This window comes from Rhinoderma darwinii, chromosome 1 (genome assembly GCF_050947455.1).
Source record: "Rhinoderma darwinii isolate aRhiDar2 chromosome 1, aRhiDar2.hap1, whole genome shotgun sequence".
Taxonomy (NCBI): domain Eukaryota; kingdom Metazoa; phylum Chordata; class Amphibia; order Anura; family Rhinodermatidae; genus Rhinoderma; species Rhinoderma darwinii.
Genome location: NC_134687.1, coordinates 12,669,218 through 12,687,929, shown reverse-complemented (window position 1 = coordinate 12,687,929; position 18,712 = coordinate 12,669,218). Strand labels below are relative to the sequence as shown.

The following is an 18,712-nucleotide window of genomic DNA, read 5'->3' as shown; positions in this document are numbered from 1 at the left end:
CAGACTCCGTGCACTTCTACACGCTCTCCGTGCACACCGCTCCACTTGTTTCTATGACCAATCAATAATCCAGAATATTTTATAATACGGTGTCACGTCTGTGAGGTTTGCGGACCCACTAGGCCGCTCCACCATAGCGGAGTAGCAGCTGGCCAAACTACATTCAATGAACGTCTATAGTACTGGAGTACCTAAGTATAGAAGTTCTGACAGACTCCTCGGCACAGATGACACTTGACGTGGCAGATGACATGTGGCACAGAGGATGAACTACCCACATGGGTAGACACAACAACGCTCCGGCACCGCAAGGAGGGATTTAAGTAGGGCAGGGTGCACAGGGATAGGATAGGGAAGGTTATAGTGGTGCGTGCGCTGGCCCTTTAAGAGGTTACCACAGCGCGCTCGTGCACCTTACGGGAGCGAGCCACAGGCGGGAGCAGTACATGCCGGAGAGGATGTCGGCACAGAGGTAAACTATGCTAGAGGAAGCCGGATAACGGAGAACGGTGCTACATATGGTACCTATTATGTTTCTTGAAGGGATTACATAAAGGGACAGATACAGAGTGACAACAACTTCAAAGGTTCCCCCATAGCCCATGTTTTGACGACATAGACAACCCGTCATATAGGTCCAGCTCCTGAGACCTCATCAGCTATTGGCGTACCTTCCAAATCTTTGGTTTCCGTGCCTGACCCGTTTCTGTCATGGTCATCGTGTCCGTATCTATTGGCTATCATTGTGCTGGATTTGTAATGCTCAGTATTTTTGTTCTTGAAGGCCTTCCTGTGTTTGATTTATTATCAATATGTTTGCAGTATTTACTTCCTATCAAAATAATCCAAATATGCAATTTAAAAAAATAAATAAATCCGCTGTTAGCCAGGGGGTCTCGGGAGTTGCGGACAGCCAGATATTTCCCCTTGGTAGTGACTCTGGCCCTGAGAGGCGGACCCCCTCCATGATATCCATATGTCGTACTAGATGTCCTGATACAACAACCTCTTGAAATGTCAGACTATACTAAAGATCATATTACTATTCAGTGATGTTTGTAACAGGGGCGGAGCTGTGACAACCTCATCTGGTAATAACCAGTGAGTGTTTTGACTGGCTTGTGAAAATAAGGCCTCATTCACACGGCAGGGTTTCCCGGCCGGGTGCCGGCCGTTCATAAATCGGCCGGCACCCGGCTGCATTAGGAATGATAGACCCCTAATGGGGCTATTCACACGACCGATTTTTTGACGGCCGGAAAATCCGGCCGTCAAAAAATAGGACATGCTCTATCTTTGCCCGGCCGCCCGGCTACCATACAAGTCTATGGGGCCGGGTATTACACGGCCATCACCGGAATGTGTTCCGAGTGATGGCCGGGTTTTCCGGCTCTTGCGCTCTATCTCCTCCTCCTCACAGCGCAGAGTGCATGTGAGGAGGAGGAGTTGATGCCATTCTGACGAATGGCATCGCTGTACACTGTGTTGCAGGGCCGGGGTGTACAGCAGGTGGAGGGAGCGCTGCGCTGGCTCCCTTCCCCTGCTTGTTAAAAGCACCCTGGCTCGGCGACACCTTCGATGGCGCCGCTAGTAGTAGTAGCAGCAGCTGCTGTTGCTGCGGCTGCTACTACTGTAGCGACGCCACTATAGCAGAGCAGGGAGGTATCTCCCCGCTCTGCTATGTGCTAGCCGCACTTTAGCTCCTTGAAGGAGCGGAATCCCCGTGCTTTCGGGGATTCCGCTCCTGGACAGAGCGCTTGATGTCTCTGTCCATATCTGGGCAGTGACATCAGGGGAAACTCCTGAAGCGGAATCCCCGAACACATGGGGATTCCCCTTCAGGAGCTGCCGCTGATGTCACTGTCCGGATCTGCCCGGCCCGGCACGGATGCATAACTTTATGCAAACCAGCCGGGCAAAATGGCCGATTTTACCGGCCGACACTCGGGCTCGGGAACGACCCGGTCGTGTGAATCCCGCCTAAGGAGTCTGATTTGTTTATTATGCCGGCACAAATAATCAGAGTATAACCCAGCGAATGAACTTCTAGGATTCCTCCAGTGTTGTACTGATGAGTTATTGCTGCCGGTTTTTCCGCTGGATTCTTATATTATGTGCGGGGAGAAAGTGATCAGGATGTGATTCATCTGAAACATGATTATAATAAAAAGACTTATCTTATAATGAACTATGTCAAATCGTATAACATTGTGTAATGTCTTATCCTGCAGCCATTCAGGAGTTACTTCAGCCACGGGATGCTCTCCAGCCATATTACTGATAACAGGTTTGTGTGTTTCTTCTTTAGGAGGAATTCTTATTCATTGTCATTCCTGCGTTATATGTGAAAAGCACATGTCTCAGGATAGAGAATAGAATTACCGTAATAATGATAGTACTTACCCCTATGTACAAGAATATAACTACTATAATACTGCCCCCTATATACAAGAATATAACTACTATAATACTGCCCCCTATATACAAGAATATAACTACTATAATACTGCCTCTATATACAAGAATACAACTACTATAATACTGCCTCCTATATACAAGAATATAACTACTATAATACTGCCTCCTATATACAAGAATATAACTACTATAATACTGCCCCTATATACAAGAATATAACTACTATAATACTGTCCCCTATATACAAGAATATAACTACTATAATACTACCACCTATATACAAGAATACAACTACTATAATACTGCTCCTATGTACAAGAATATAACTACTATAATACTGCTCCTATATACAAGAATATAACTACTATAATACTGCCCCTATATACAAGAATATAACTACTATAATACTGCCCCTATACACAAGAATATAACTACTATAATACTGCCCCTATACACAAGAATATAACTACTATAATACTGCCCCCTATATACAAGAATATAACTACTATAATACTGCCCCCTATATACAAGAATACAACTACTATAATACTGCTCCCTATATACAAGTATATAACTACTATAATACTGCCCCCTATATACAAGAATATAACTATTATAATACTGCTCCTATATACAAGAATATAACTACTATAATACTGCCCCTATATACAAGAATATAACTACTGTAATACTGCTCCTATGTACAAGAATATAACTACTATAATACTGCCCCCTATATACAAGAATAGAACTACTATAATACTGCCCCCTATATACAAGAATATAACTACTATAATACTGCCCCTATATACAAGAATATAACTACTGTAATACTGCCACCTTATACAAGAATATAACTACTATAATACTGCCCCCTATATACAAGAATAGAACTACTATAATACTGCCCCCTATATACAAGAATATAACTACTATAATACTGCTCCTATATACAAGAATATAACTACTATAATACTGCTCCTATATACAAGAATATAACTAATATAATACTGCCCCCTATATACAAGAATACAACTACTATAATACTGCCCCCTATATACAAGAATATAACTACTATAATACTACCCCTATATACAAGAATATATCTATTATAATACTGCTCCCTATATACAAGAATATAACTACTATAATACTGCCACTATATACAAGAATATAACTACTATAATACTGCTCCTATATACAAGAATATAACTACTATAATACTGCTCCTATATACAATATAACTACTATAATACTGCCCCCTATATACAAGAATATAACTACTATACTACTGCCCCCTATATACAAGAATATAACTACTATAATACTGCCCCTTTATACAAGAATATAACTACTATAATACTGCTCCTGTATACAAGAATATAACTACTATAATACTGCTCCTGTATACAAGAGTATAACTACTATAATACTGCTCCCTATATACAAGAATACAACTACTATAATACTGCCTCCTATATACAGGAATATATCTACTATAATACTGCCTCCTATATACAAGAATATAGCTACTATAATACTACTCCTATATACAAGAATATATACTATAATACTGCTCCTATATACAAGAATATAACTACTATAATACTGCCCCCTATATACAAGAATACAACTACTATAATACTGCCTCCTATATACAGGAATATATCTACTATAATACTGCCTCCTATATACAAGAATATAGCTACTATAATACTACTCCTATATACAAGAATATATACTATAATACTGCTCCTATATACAAGAATATAACTACTATAAAACTGCCCCCTATATACAAGAATATAACTACTATAATACTGCCCCTATATACAAGAATATAACTACTATAATACTGCCCCTATATACAAGAATATAACTACTATAATACTGCCCCTATGTACAAGAATATAACTACTATAATACTGCTCCTATATACAAGAATATAACTACTATAATACTGCCCTTATATACAAGAATACAACTACTATAATACTGCTCCCTATATACAAGAATACAACTACTATAATACTGCCCCTATATACAATAATATAACTACTATAATACTGCCCCTATATACAAGAATACAACTACTATAATACTGCCCCTATACACAAGAATATAACTACTATAATACTGCCCCTATATACAAGAATATAACTACTATAATACTGCTCCTATATACAAGAATATGTCTACTATAATACTGCTCCTATATACAAGAATATAACTACTATAATACTGCTCTAATATACAAGAATATAACTACTATAATACTGCCCCCTATGTACAAGAATATAACTACTATAATACTGCTCCTATATACAAGAATATAACTACTATAATACTGCTCCTATATACAAGAATATAACTACTATAATACTGCCCTAATATACAAGAATATAACTACTATAATACTGCTCCCCTATATACAAGAATATAACTACTATAATACTGCCTCCTATATACAAGAATATAACTACTATAATACTGCCCCTATATACAAGAATATAACTACTATAATACTGCCCCTATATACAAGAATATAACTACTATAATACTGCCCTAATATACAAGAATATAACTACTATAATACTGCCCCCCTATATACAAGAATATAACTACTATAATACTGCCCCTATATACAAGAATATAACTACTATAATACTGCCCCCTATATACAAGAATATAACTACTATAATACTGCTCCTATATACAAGAATATAACTACTATAATACTGCTCCTATATACAAGAATATAAATACTATAATACTGCTCCTATATACAAGAATATAACTACTATAATACTGCCCCTATATACAAGAATATAACTACTATAATACTGCCTCCTATATACAAGAATATAACTACTATAATACTGCCCCTATATACAAGAATATAACTACTATAATACTGCCCCTATATACAAGAATATAACTACTATAATACTGCCACCTTATACAAGAATATAACTACTATAATACTGCTCCTATATACAAGAATATAACTACTATAATACTGCTCCTATATACAAGAATATAACTACTATAATACTGCCACCTTATACAAGAATATAACTACTATAATACTGCTCCTATATACAAGAATATAACTACTATAATACTGCTCCTATATACAAGAATATAACTACTATAATACTGCTCCTATATACAAGAATATAACTACTATAATACTGCCTCCTATATACAAGAATATAACTACTATAATACTGCTCCTATATACAAGAATATAACTACTATAATACTGCTCCTATATACAAGAATATAACTACTATAATACTGCCCCTATATACAAGAATATAACTGCTATAATACTGCCCCCTATATACAAGAATATAACTACTATAATACTGCTCCTATATACAAGAATATGACTACTATAATACTGCCCCCTATATACAAGAATATAACTACTATAATACTGCTCCCTATATACAAGAATATAACTACTATAATACTGCCCCTATATACAAGAATATAACTACTATAATACTGCCTCCTATATACAAGAATATAACTACTATAATACTGCCCCTATATACAAGAATATAACTACTATAATACTGCTCCTATATACAAGAATATAACTACTATAATACTGCCACCTTATACAAGAATATAACTACTATAATACTGCCACCTTATACAAGAATATAACTACTATAATACTGCTCCTATATACAAGAATATAACTACTATAATACTGCTTCTATATACAAGAATATAACTACTATAATACTGCCACCTTATACAAGAATATAACTACTATAATACTGCTCCTATATACAAGAATATAACTACTATAATACTGCTCCTATATACAAGAATATAACTACTATAATACTGCTCCTATATACAAGAATATAACTACTATAATACTGCCTCCTATATACAAGAATATAACTACTATAATACTGCTCCTATATACAAGAATATAACTACTATAATACTGCTCCTATATACAAGAATATAACTACTATAATACTGCCCCTATATACAAGAATATAACTGCTATAATACTGCCCCCTATATACAAGAATATAACTACTATAATACTGCTCCTATATACAAGAATATAACTACTATAATACTGCCCCCTATATACAAGAATATAACTACTATAATACTGCCCCCTATATACAAGAATATAACTACTATAATACTGCCCATATATACAAGAATATAACTACTATAATACTGCCTCCTATATACAAGAATATAACTACTATAATACTGCCCCCTATATACAAGAATATAACCACTATAATACTGCCCCTATATACAAGAATATAACTACTATAATACTGCCACCTTATACAAGAATATAACTACTATAATACTGCTCCTATATACAAAAATATAACTACTATAATACTGCTCCTATATACAAGAATATAACTACTATAATACTGCCACCTTATACAAGAATATAACTACTATAATACTGCTCCTATATACAAGAATATAACTACTATAATAGTGCTCCTATATACAAGAATATAACTACTATAATACTGCCCCTATATACAAGAATATAACTACTATAATACTGCCACCTTATACAAGAATATAACTACTATAATACTGCTCCTATATATAAGAATATAACTACTATAATACTGCTCCTATATACAAGAATATAACTACTATAATACTGCTCCTATATACAAGAATATAACTACTATAATACTGCTCCTATATACAAGAATATAACTACTATAATACTGCCTCCTATATACAAGAATATAACTACTATAATACTGCCCCTATATACAAGAATATAACTACTATAATACTGCCCCTATATACAAGAATATAACTACTATAATACTGCCACCTTATACAAGAATATAACTACTATAATACTGCTCCTATATACAAGAATATAACTACTATAATACTGCTCCTATATACAAGAATATAACTACTATAATACTGCCACCTTATACAAGAATATAACTACTATAATACTGCTCCTATATACAAGAATATAACTACTATAATACTGCTCCTATATACAAGAATATAACTACTATAATACTGCTCCTATATACAAGAATATAACTACTATAATACTGCCTCCTATATACAAGAATATAACTACTATAATACTGCTCCTATATACAAGAATATAACTACTATAATACTGCTCCTATATACAAGAATATAACTACTATAATACTGCCCCTATATACAAGAATATAACTGCTATAATACTGCCCCCTATATACAAGAATATAACTACTATAATACTGCTCCTATATACAAGAATATGACTACTATAATACTGCCCCCTATATACAAGAATATAACTACTATAATACTGCTCCCTATATACAAGAATATAACTACTATAATACTGCCCCTATATACAAGAATATAACTACTATAATACTGCCTCCTATATACAAGAATATAACTACTATAATACTGCCCCTATATACAAGAATATAACTACTATAATACTGCTCCTATATACAAGAATATAACTACTATAATACTGCCACCTTATACAAGAATATAACTACTATAATACTGCCACCTTATACAAGAATATAACTACTATAATACTGCTCCTATATACAAGAATATAACTACTATAATACTGCTTCTATATACAAGAATATAACTACTATAATACTGCCACCTTATACAAGAATATAACTACTATAATACTGCTCCTATATACAAGAATATAACTACTATAATACTGCTCCTATATACAAGAATATAACTACTATAATACTGCTCCTATATACAAGAATATAACTACTATAATACTGCCTCCTATATACAAGAATATAACTACTATAATACTGCTCCTATATACAAGAATATAACTACTATAATACTGCTCCTATATACAAGAATATAACTACTATAATACTGCCCCTATATACAAGAATATAACTGCTATAATACTGCCCCCTATATACAAGAATATAACTACTATAATACTGCTCCTATATACAAGAATATAACTACTATAATACTGCCCCCTATATACAAGAATATAACTACTATAATACTGCCCCCTATATACAAGAATATAACTACTATAATACTGCCCATATATACAAGAATATAACTACTATAATACTGCCTCCTATATACAAGAATATAACTACTATAATACTGCCCCCTATATACAAGAATATAACTACTATAATACTGCCCCTATATACAAGAATATAACTACTATAATACTGCCACCTTATACAAGAATATAACTACTATAATACTGCTCCTATATACAAAAATATAACTACTATAATACTGCTCCTATATACAAGAATATAACTACTATAATACTGCCACCTTATACAAGAATATAACTACTATAATACTGCTCCTATATACAAGAATATAACTACTATAATAGTGCTCCTATATACAAGAATATAACTACTATAATACTGCCCCTATATACAAGAATATAACTACTATAATACTGCCACCTTATACAAGAATATAACTACTATAATACTGCTCCTATATATAAGAATATAACTACTATAATACTGCTCCTATATACAAGAATATAACTACTATAATACTGCTCCTATATACAAGAATATAACTACTATAATACTGCTCCTATATACAAGAATATAACTACTATAATACTGCCTCCTATATACAAGAATATAACTACTATAATAATGCTCCTATATACAAGAATATAACTACTATAATACTGCCCCCTATATACAAGAATATAACTACTATAATACTGCCCCTATATACAAGAATATAACTACTATAATACTGCCTCCTATATACAAGAATATAACTACTATAATTCTGCCCCCTATATACAAGAATATATCTGTTGTAGCACTAGCTCTGGTTGATTTTCACGGTCGTGTGTGTGATGATGCATGGCATGCCGGCAGGATTAGTTGATGATACTCTTTAGTTGTGGTCTTTCATGTCTTTCATGTTGTCGGTGAGTGGCTTCCTCTATAACTGCTGTAGAACTCTAAGGAGCCTCTGTATGTTATAAAGAATTGTTGTTCCCGCTGTGTACTTGTGTATGATTCCTTGTGTGCCTGTGATACATTCTTGGTGAGCGCTCGGTCACATGACACGCAGTTGTATGGTCTTACTATAATTGTGTGATCTTTATGTAGTCCTTGCAGGCAACCCTTTGTGCTATTCGGCAGTCATTCCACCAAAGAGAACCTGAAACCTGGTAGCTTTATATTCCCATCAGAAGGTCACCTTGTCAGGAACACAGGGCCTGGAGGCAGCACAGCCAAACACATGGTAAAGAATAAGACACATCTAATGTTTCATAGCTTTGACCTACTCTGAACACCATAATAGAATATATAAGTTGGGTCACTTTGTTACATCAAATAACTTATCTTGTACTGATCCTGAGTTACAGCCTGTGTTATACTCCAGAGCTGCACTCACTATTCTGCTGGTTGTCATTACAGTGCAGCTCTGGAGTATAATACAGGCTGTAACTCAGGGTCAGTACAGGATAAGTAATGTAATGTATGTACACCGTGACTCCACCAGCAGAATAGTGAGTGCAGCTCTGGAGTATAATACAGGCAGTAACTCAGGATAAGTACAGGATAAGTAATGTAATGTATGTACACAGTGACTCCACCAGCAGAATAGTGAGTGCAGCTCTGGGGTATAATACAGGATGTAACTCAGGATCAGTACAGGATAAGTAATGTAATGTATGTACACAGTGACTCCACCAGCAGAATAGTGAGCGCAGCTCTGGAGTATAATACAGGATGTAACTCAGGATCAGTACAGGATAAGTAATGTAATGTATGTACACAGTGACTCCACCAGCAGAATAGTGAGTGCAGCTCTGGAGTATAATATAGAATTTAACTTCGAATCAGTACAGGAGAAGAAATATAATGTATGTAAGACTCAACTCTTCATTAAAGAGTCTCTGTCACCACATTATAAGTTCCTTATATTGTACATAATATGATCGGCGCTGTAATGTAGATTACAGCAGTATCTTATTTAGACGGAGTTATGACCTATTTTAGCTTTATGCTAATGAGGTTCTTAATAGGCAACTGGGCGTGTTTTACTTTTTGACCAAGTGGGCGTTGCACAGAGGAATGTATGACGCTGACCAATCGGTGACTAATCAGCGTCATACACTTCTCCCCATTCATTTACACTGCAGATAGCGATATCGCTATGTGCAGCCTCGTACATTAACGTTAATCAAGTGTTCTGACAATGAATAGACTTTACCTCCAGCCAGGACGTGATGTGTATTCAGAATCCTGTCACTTCTGTAGCGTCTTTGTGATTTACAGCACAGCGAGATCTCGCTGTAAATAACAGGTTACATTGTAATCTCGCGAGACTACGCCTGCTATGCTGTAAATCACAGAGAAGTGCAGAGAAGTGGTCAGGATTCTGAATAGACATCACGTCCTGGCTGGAGGTAATGTATATTCATTATCAGGACACTGCAGTAACGTTCTAGTGTGTTTATGTGGCTCCACATAGTGATATCGCTATGTGCTGTGTAAATGAAGGGGGAGGAGTGTATGAGGCTGATTGGTCAGCGTCATACACTTCTCTCCACAACGCCCACTTGGCCATATAGTAAAACACGCCCAGTTGTCCATTGAGAATCTCATTAGCATAAAGCTAAAATAGGTCATAACTCCGTCAAAAATGATCGTTTTTCTAAATAAAAAACACTCCTGTAATCTACATTACAGCGCCGATCACATCATGTACAAGATAGGCCACTTATAATGTGGTGACAGAGCCCCTTTAAGGGCTTATTTAGACGGCCGTGTTTGATTCGTGATGTAAGGACCGTGTGACGGCTCGTTTTTCCGGACCGACAACAGTTCAGGGTGCCGTGCTTCCTAGCATTATAGTTGTCTTTGACGTTCGGAGTCCCGGCCTCCCCGCAGGAACACTATCCCGTACTGAATGCGTAATTACGGTATTCCCGCGGAGTGGCAGTTATAGATAATTGATGCTGGGAGACCCGGCGCCCTGAACTGTGGTCGGTCCTGGAAATATTACCGACACAATGTCCATATGTCACAGACCGAACGCGGCCGTCTGAATAAGGCCTTGGATTATTTCTCTTATATGTTGGGTGACCATTTTCTTGGGCGTCTATATGGTGTTCTACTTCTATCAAGTGTTTTGTGTTGGATTGTGGCTTTGTGTAGAGGTCTCGCCATCATGACAATACATGAACGTTGGGCTTCCAGTTTTTGCCGGGCTCTCACCTGTACGCCGATCATTTCGGGACCCACAACAGTAATAAATATATAGTCCAGAAGACATTCATGTTGTTTGTGTATTTTACTCCGATCACATTTGTGTTCACAGGTGGCGCAGTGCGTCTCTCCTAAGGGCCCCTTAGCCTGTTCCAGGACTTACTTTTTTGGGGCCACCCATGTGCCATATTTGGGTAGGTTTACTCTATACTTTGAGGACAGTTTGTTGTGAAGTATCTCCGCTCGTTGTGTCATTCATACTACACAGTCTTATAGGAGTTTTCCAATGATAATCATTGATTCGTCTCAATATCTGTTATTTGGCGTTACGACCATTGGGACCCCCACCAGCTCCAAGAATAAAAGAGCCTCTTTGCCCCGACATTGTGCCCCTCCTGAATCCAGGACTATGCTGGAATTGCAACACGGCCCCATAAACGTGAATGTTTTTGTGTTGCAGTTTGCGACAAAGCTTTGGGTCAGGAGTTGGCACTATCGGACCCTCATGACCTATGTAATCCATATTCTATCTATTAGTATCATCGACAAAAATGTTACTTGCAGTGTAGGCCCCCAGCCTGAGGCTAGTAAAGTGACCGGCTGTGATAACCACAACATATGGCACCCAGTAGCGGAGTGCCTGGCGATACCTAGTCTAGGTGATCAGCCACACTGGTATGGGGTGCCGTCCTGGCAGCGCTGTTTTATGTATCACATGGGCTTCTTACCATATCAATAGGGACATCTCCTAACTGCGTGTTTGAAAGGGGGCACTTCACTATTGAAAGGGGGCACTACCCCAGTCCTGACTCTCGTGCCCACGTACCGGTAGCATCACTTGATACACTGGTTTATACAGTTTCTGAACGGTTAAGAAAAATGTCCAGTTCTATTTTAGCCTTTTGCAATTCATCAGTTTCCTTTTTTTTTTTATAGGTTGTGACAATGAGACGCACAAGAAAAACGAGCAAATGTAAGTTTTTCTGTAATGAAATGCGTTACTACAGCAGTGCTTCAATTATAACCCCCCCTCCCCCAATATACTGACCATGGGAGTGTCTACCTCCAGCGCTGCTTATACTCGCTCAATCATAACCCCCCTCCCCCCAATATACTGACCATGGGAGTGTCTACCTCCAGCGCTGCTTATACTGGTCCAATCATAACCCCCTTCCCCAATATACTGACCATACAAGTGTCTCCCTCCAGCGCTGCTTATACTGGTCCAATCATAACCCCCCTCCCCAATATACTGACCATACAAGTGTCTCCCTCCAGCGCTGCTTATACTGGTCCAATCATAACCCCCCTCCCCCAATATACTGACCATTGAAGTGTCTACCTCCAGCGCTGCTTATACTCGTTCAATCATAACCCCCTCCCCAATATACTGACCATACAAGTGTCTCCCTCCAGCGCTGCTTATACTGGTCCAATCATAACCCCCCTCCCCCAATATACTGACCATTGAAGTGTCTACCTCCAGCGCTGCTTATACTGGTCCAATCATAACCCCCCTCCCCAATATACTGACCATACAAGTGTCTCCCTCCAGCGCTGCTTATACTGGTCCAATCATAACCCCCCTCCCCAATATACTGACCATACAAGTGTCTCCCTCCAGCGCTGCTTATACTGGTCCAATCATAACCCCCTCCCCAATATACTGACCATACAAGTGTCTCCCTCCAGTGCTGCTTATACTTGTGCTTTGGTCTGGGTTGGTTTCTTCTTACTTCTTTATACTTTTATTACACTTGCTGGGTGATATCCAGTTTATAGACTCCTGATGTCCAGCCAGCAGCGGTGAGGTCCTCCAGTACTAAAAAACTAATCCCATCGATTGCCCTTTTTAATATACCTGAGGAACCTGAGCCCTCTCCGCATCCCTCTTCAGATGCTGACCGGGAGTATAATAGAAAATGCCATCAGCTCATCGGTTTACAGCAGTTTAGGATTTATGACCCCTCATCCCGCTCTGGAAGTGACCGTGGGCAGAAAGGTCATAAAGCGGTGATGTAATGGGCCATGGCGGTGACACTTCACATTTAACGGGTCTTATAAAATGCAGTATTCCAGCTGGGGACCCCCTTATTATATAGAGTGGGGCTCTCTGGAGGACCCAGAATGCATTGACGCGTTCAGCGCCGGGTAGAGAGCCCATTAGAAGTAAGAGATTATCCAAACTAGAGCGCCCCTGTAAAGCCATATTGTTGTGATTAATGATATGTTCGGTGTCTCGTGAGATGAGCGATGAGTCCGGGAACGTCGCTGATAAGGACTTCATGCCTGGGCTTGTACGTTGCGTCCTGAAGCAATGCGTGTCAGACAGGATCTCTCCATGATGTGCTGTCGCCGCGCTATTATTTACATTCACTACTACTAGGGTTACAGACACACCAGGTTCTCAGCTGTCCAGGCACCGTATCGCATTGCAGAGCTTTGTATAATGGCTGTGAGATACTACGGTCGCCCTCGCACAACCTGCCAGTAAACACGGAAGCGACTAGGATAATGTGGCGGCGGGCAACCTCAATCATCACTCCGGCCGTATTGTCACTGCAACCCATAGCCCTAGACTTAAAGGGAACCCGCCACCAGGCATTGTAAGTGATGGATGCAATCACTGATCACTGTGATCAGGAGAATCCCCAGAAGGGACCCGACCACAAGTAGTCCCTAACATGAGGCACTTTCTTCTCCAACCCTTGATCAATACTTTGGTGGGCTGCAGAGTGGAGACCTCTAGAACACTTTAGATCAAGATTGTAATTATATTTTTCTTCATTATTTAGCAAAAATTATTTTAATCCCTCCCCTCCAACGCGATGCTATTCCTATAATATTTAAAGAGGCTCTGTCACCAGATTTTGCAGCCCCTATCTGCTATTGCAGCAGATCGGCGCTGCAATGTAGATTACAGTAACGTTTTTATTTTTAAAAAACGAGCATTTTTGGCCAAGTTATGACCATTTTCGTATTTATGCAAATGAGGCTTGCAAAAGTACAACTGGGCGTGTTGAAAAGTAAAAGTACAACTGGGCGTGTATTATGTGCGTACATCGGGGCGTGTTTACTACTTTTTACTAGCTGGGCGTTGTGTATAGAAGTGTCATCCACTTCTCTTCAGAACGCCCAGCTTCTGGCAGTGCAGCACTGTGACGTCACTCACAGGTCCTGCATCGTGTCGGCCACATCGGCACCAGAGGCTACAGATGATTCTGCAGCAGCATCAGCATTTGCAGGTAAGTAGCTACATCGACTTACCTGCAAACGCCGATGCTGCTGCAGAATCATCTGTAGCCTCTGGTGTCGATGTGTCCTCGCTCGTCTGACACGATGCAGGACCTGTGAGTGACGACACAGCGTGATCTCTCGAGAACACGGCTGTGTCTGCACTGCCAGAAGCTGGGCGTTCTGAAGAGAAGTGGATGATACTTCTATGCACAACGCCCAGCTAGTAAAAGTAGTAAACACGCCCCGATGTACGCACATAATACACGCCCAGTTGTACTTTTACTTTTCAACACGCCCAGTTGTACTTTTGCAAGCCTCATTTGCATAAATACGAAAATGGTCATAACTTGGCCAAAAATGCTCGTTTTTTAAAAATAAAAACGTCACTGTAATCTACATTGCAGCGCCGATCACATGCAATAGCAGATAGGGGCTGCAAAATCTGGTGACAGAGCCTCTTTAAGCAGTTCTTGGCCTAAATAAATAAATAATCTTATTAATAACGCAGGCCGAGTCTTGGGATTGCACGGTGTGGCCGCTTTCCTCTGTTTCTGTGCTAATCGAGTCAAATTGTGTGACAGTCTGGTCGCTAGGGGTGCATTGCCTAGCAACCACAATCTTTTCAATAGTTGTCAGGCAATACTTCCATAGCAACCAGTCTGTCTCCGTTTACTCCAGGCTGAATAAGCAGAGATCAGAGAAGGGACTTGTCACCATGGCTTTGTCTGTCCCTTATAGCTGTAATAGTCAGAACTTAAGAGGATTTCATTACAGAGGTTCTCCTCCTACATTTAGAATAAAATCTGATTAGTAATTCCGGCGCGGTGTGGTTGCTGACCGGTTTCTTTCCCTTTCCTTGCTGGTACACGGTGCCAATCCAGTTTGTACAGCTGATTTATCTGACACTAGTTGCTAGAGACTGACTGCCTATTAACCACAGTCTTTTTAGAGGGGTTGTCAGGTAGCACATCCCTAGCAACCAGTCTGTCTCCGGACATGTTCACACAGGGCGGATAAGCTGCATAAAAGTACTCAGCGTATCCACCCGGAACCCGCAGGGAAATCCAGCCAAAAAGACGCACCAAATTGTAGCAAAAAAAAAAGAAGCTTATACTTACCCCGGTCTCCGTAGTCAGCGCGACGCCTCTCTCTGTTGTCCGTGCAGCCCGGCCTCCTGTGACGGCCTCAGCCTGTGATTTGCTGTCACGTGGGATGTAACGTCATGCCAGGAGGCCGGCCTGGATAGAGAACAGAGGAACATGACGACGGACACCGGGGTAAGTATAAACTTCTTTTTTCGGCATAATCGCAGCCTTTCTGCCGCAAAAGTCTCGCTATATGGCTGTTGTTGCAAGTTTTACCGCCCTATTGAATCCAATGGGGAAAAACAGAAAACTGCTGATTCCAGCATAAATTTGACATGCCGCAGGTTAAAAAACGCTCCGCGGGTCAATTTATGAACGCTTTTTCTGCGTTTCTTCTACGCAGCGTGTGGATGAGATTTGTTGAAATTCATCCACGCCACTGCTACTGTGTTTTCCGCAATGAAATCCATTGCAGAAAATCAGCAGCGTTTTACGCCTTGTGTGAACGCACCCTTAGAGTACTCGGGTCTTCATTTGTAAAGGTGTAGAATCTCTTGAATATTTCGATTGCGGATCATCGTGGTGTAATAAGTTTGTGACCCCTCTCGTAGCGCTTTGCTGTCTCAGATCTACGCTGCGGTGGTGGAAGCCGTTCTTGCCGGGATCGCGAGTTACGTCAAGTGTTCCAGTTTCACCAAGGTAACGTCTTTGTTTTTACTATGTTCGGTAAGCCATATTGGGTGCGTTGACCAATCACCACACACGACATGGAGCGCCAACCTGTGTCTTTTCAGCTGTTGTGAAACCGCTCCGGATGTCCAGACATGCTGGGAGTTGTAGTTCCACAGCCGCTGTAGAGCCACAGGGCCTATATGTGCTCCCATGCTGGTCTGCGTGTGACTTAAGAACATGGGGTGCGGCACCGGAGCTGAAGATCAGAAGAAACCAGAATTCCTCGCAGGGGATATGGGAATAAAAAAAAAAGAACATTTGGAATCCTTAATCCACCCTCATCGTCACAATGAATCACTCGGCTGTTCATGTCCCGTCACGTCCAGCGTCACACCTGTCTCCTGCATCGTATTGTTGTGGTAGATCAAACTGGAATAGTAAACAGGTGTAAAAAAAAAAAAAATAGCAAAAATCTGCTGACTTATTACCTATTTAGATCTATATAAAATTGAAAGCCGTAAAAAAATTTTTTAAAGGGGTTGATCAACATTCGGTAATATTAAAGGGAAAACTAAAGAAGTCTCCCGGAGGGGAGGGAGTGGTAAAACAGAGGCTGTAAAACGAAGAACTATCCCGTAAATAAGAATATAATGACTCTAAATAACACCGTGCAAGTACAAAACTACCAAATGGGAAGTGTATGCTGTTAGAAGAGGAGCGGCAGATAACTATGTCAGGTTCTCCGCACCGGAGATATGACCCGTAGCGATCATTGAGGATTTTTACTGGACACACTGTCACGTAACACTACCTAGCCTGAAACGGCTGATACCAGAGAACACTAGATTGCATTCAACTGCTCCGCAAATGGAGAGTAGAGACTTTAGGAGTCGTGTCCGAGTGTAGCTGACACAATGACGGTGACCACCTCAGCGCCTCTGGTTTATGCATATTGTGTACTTACGCGTTTTGATGGGACGACTATGCTGACCTTGTGCCCGTGTCGTCTGTCCACAGGCTAAGGAAGTGGCGGAGCACAGTCTCTGGATGCTGCTGGACTCCGTTAATCTCGTTCAGATGAAAGCTGCTCTGAGGTTCGTTTGACGTTTTCGCCCCTTTTGTAGAAATAAACATCAGGGACAAAACCAGGTTCAGTGTTGACGCCGCGCTTTGCTGCCGGAGCTGTCATTATAGAGGAAACAATGGCTCCGGCACAGGCGCTACTTATCACTGGGGATGGGGGAGGGGTGTTTTTATAATATACCAAAATATATTCTAAAGTTGCAGAACTTTTCTGTATACAATGACTAAAGTCAATGTCGACCCAATCGCAATAGGTCCGAAATTCTGGGCTGATGTCGTAATATAGCTTCATACTGGACTGAGCTCCGTTTTTCTGACACAGAGCTCCAAAACCCCTGCAGTGTTTCCCAACCAGAGCTTCCTGGTACAAGGAAAGCAGCAGGAAGATCCGTTACTTTTTCAGTAGGGATGGACTACGGTTATCCCGCTCAAACATCCTTAGTAAAACGGTCAACAAATCTAAGCCAGAATATAGCGTATATAAGATTATGTAACGCTGCACTAACCCCCCCCCCCCCCCATACACCAAGCTACATTGAGGTAGGAATGAAAGTAGGGATTTCCTCCATAGTAATAGTGTTGGGAATCACTGCTATAGAGGTATTATTGACTTCAATGTATGCAGTAGGCTCCCCCTAGTGGTGGCTGCAGGTAGTCAACATTTTATCATTTTTTGGGGGATTTGTAACTGTCTCTTTTAAAGGGGTTGTCCACTACTGGACATCTGATAACCTATCCACCGCATAGGTCATCAGTATATGATCTTTGGGGGGTCTGACACCCGGACCCCGCACTTTTAAGCCACTCCGGCTGCCTCCAGGCACCAGACGTCCATGCCGGAAGGATAGCTTCGGTCATGGAATAGCGGCCGAGCTGCGTTGTTCTAGTGAATAGGAGCAGAGCTGTAGTTCGGCAGCACGACTGCAATGCTATGTACGGAGCCAACTTCTTCCG

General features: G+C 39.8%; 1 protein-coding gene across 1 annotated transcript in view; it reads left to right on the top strand.

Annotated features, from left to right (window-relative positions):
* DNAAF9 (dynein axonemal assembly factor 9) overlaps positions 1–18,712 on the top strand; it is a 65,323-nt gene that overhangs the window by 3,381 nt on the left and 43,230 nt on the right. The window contains exons 2-7 of the mRNA XM_075849657.1: positions 2,232–2,287; positions 9,573–9,708; positions 11,794–11,875; positions 12,618–12,654; positions 16,615–16,702; positions 17,693–17,769. Of these exons, the coding sequence (XP_075705772.1) occupies positions 2,232–2,287; positions 9,573–9,708; positions 11,794–11,875; positions 12,618–12,654; positions 16,615–16,702; positions 17,693–17,769 (476 nt within the window). The remainder of the gene's footprint in view (positions 1–2,231; positions 2,288–9,572; positions 9,709–11,793; positions 11,876–12,617; positions 12,655–16,614; positions 16,703–17,692; positions 17,770–18,712) is intronic.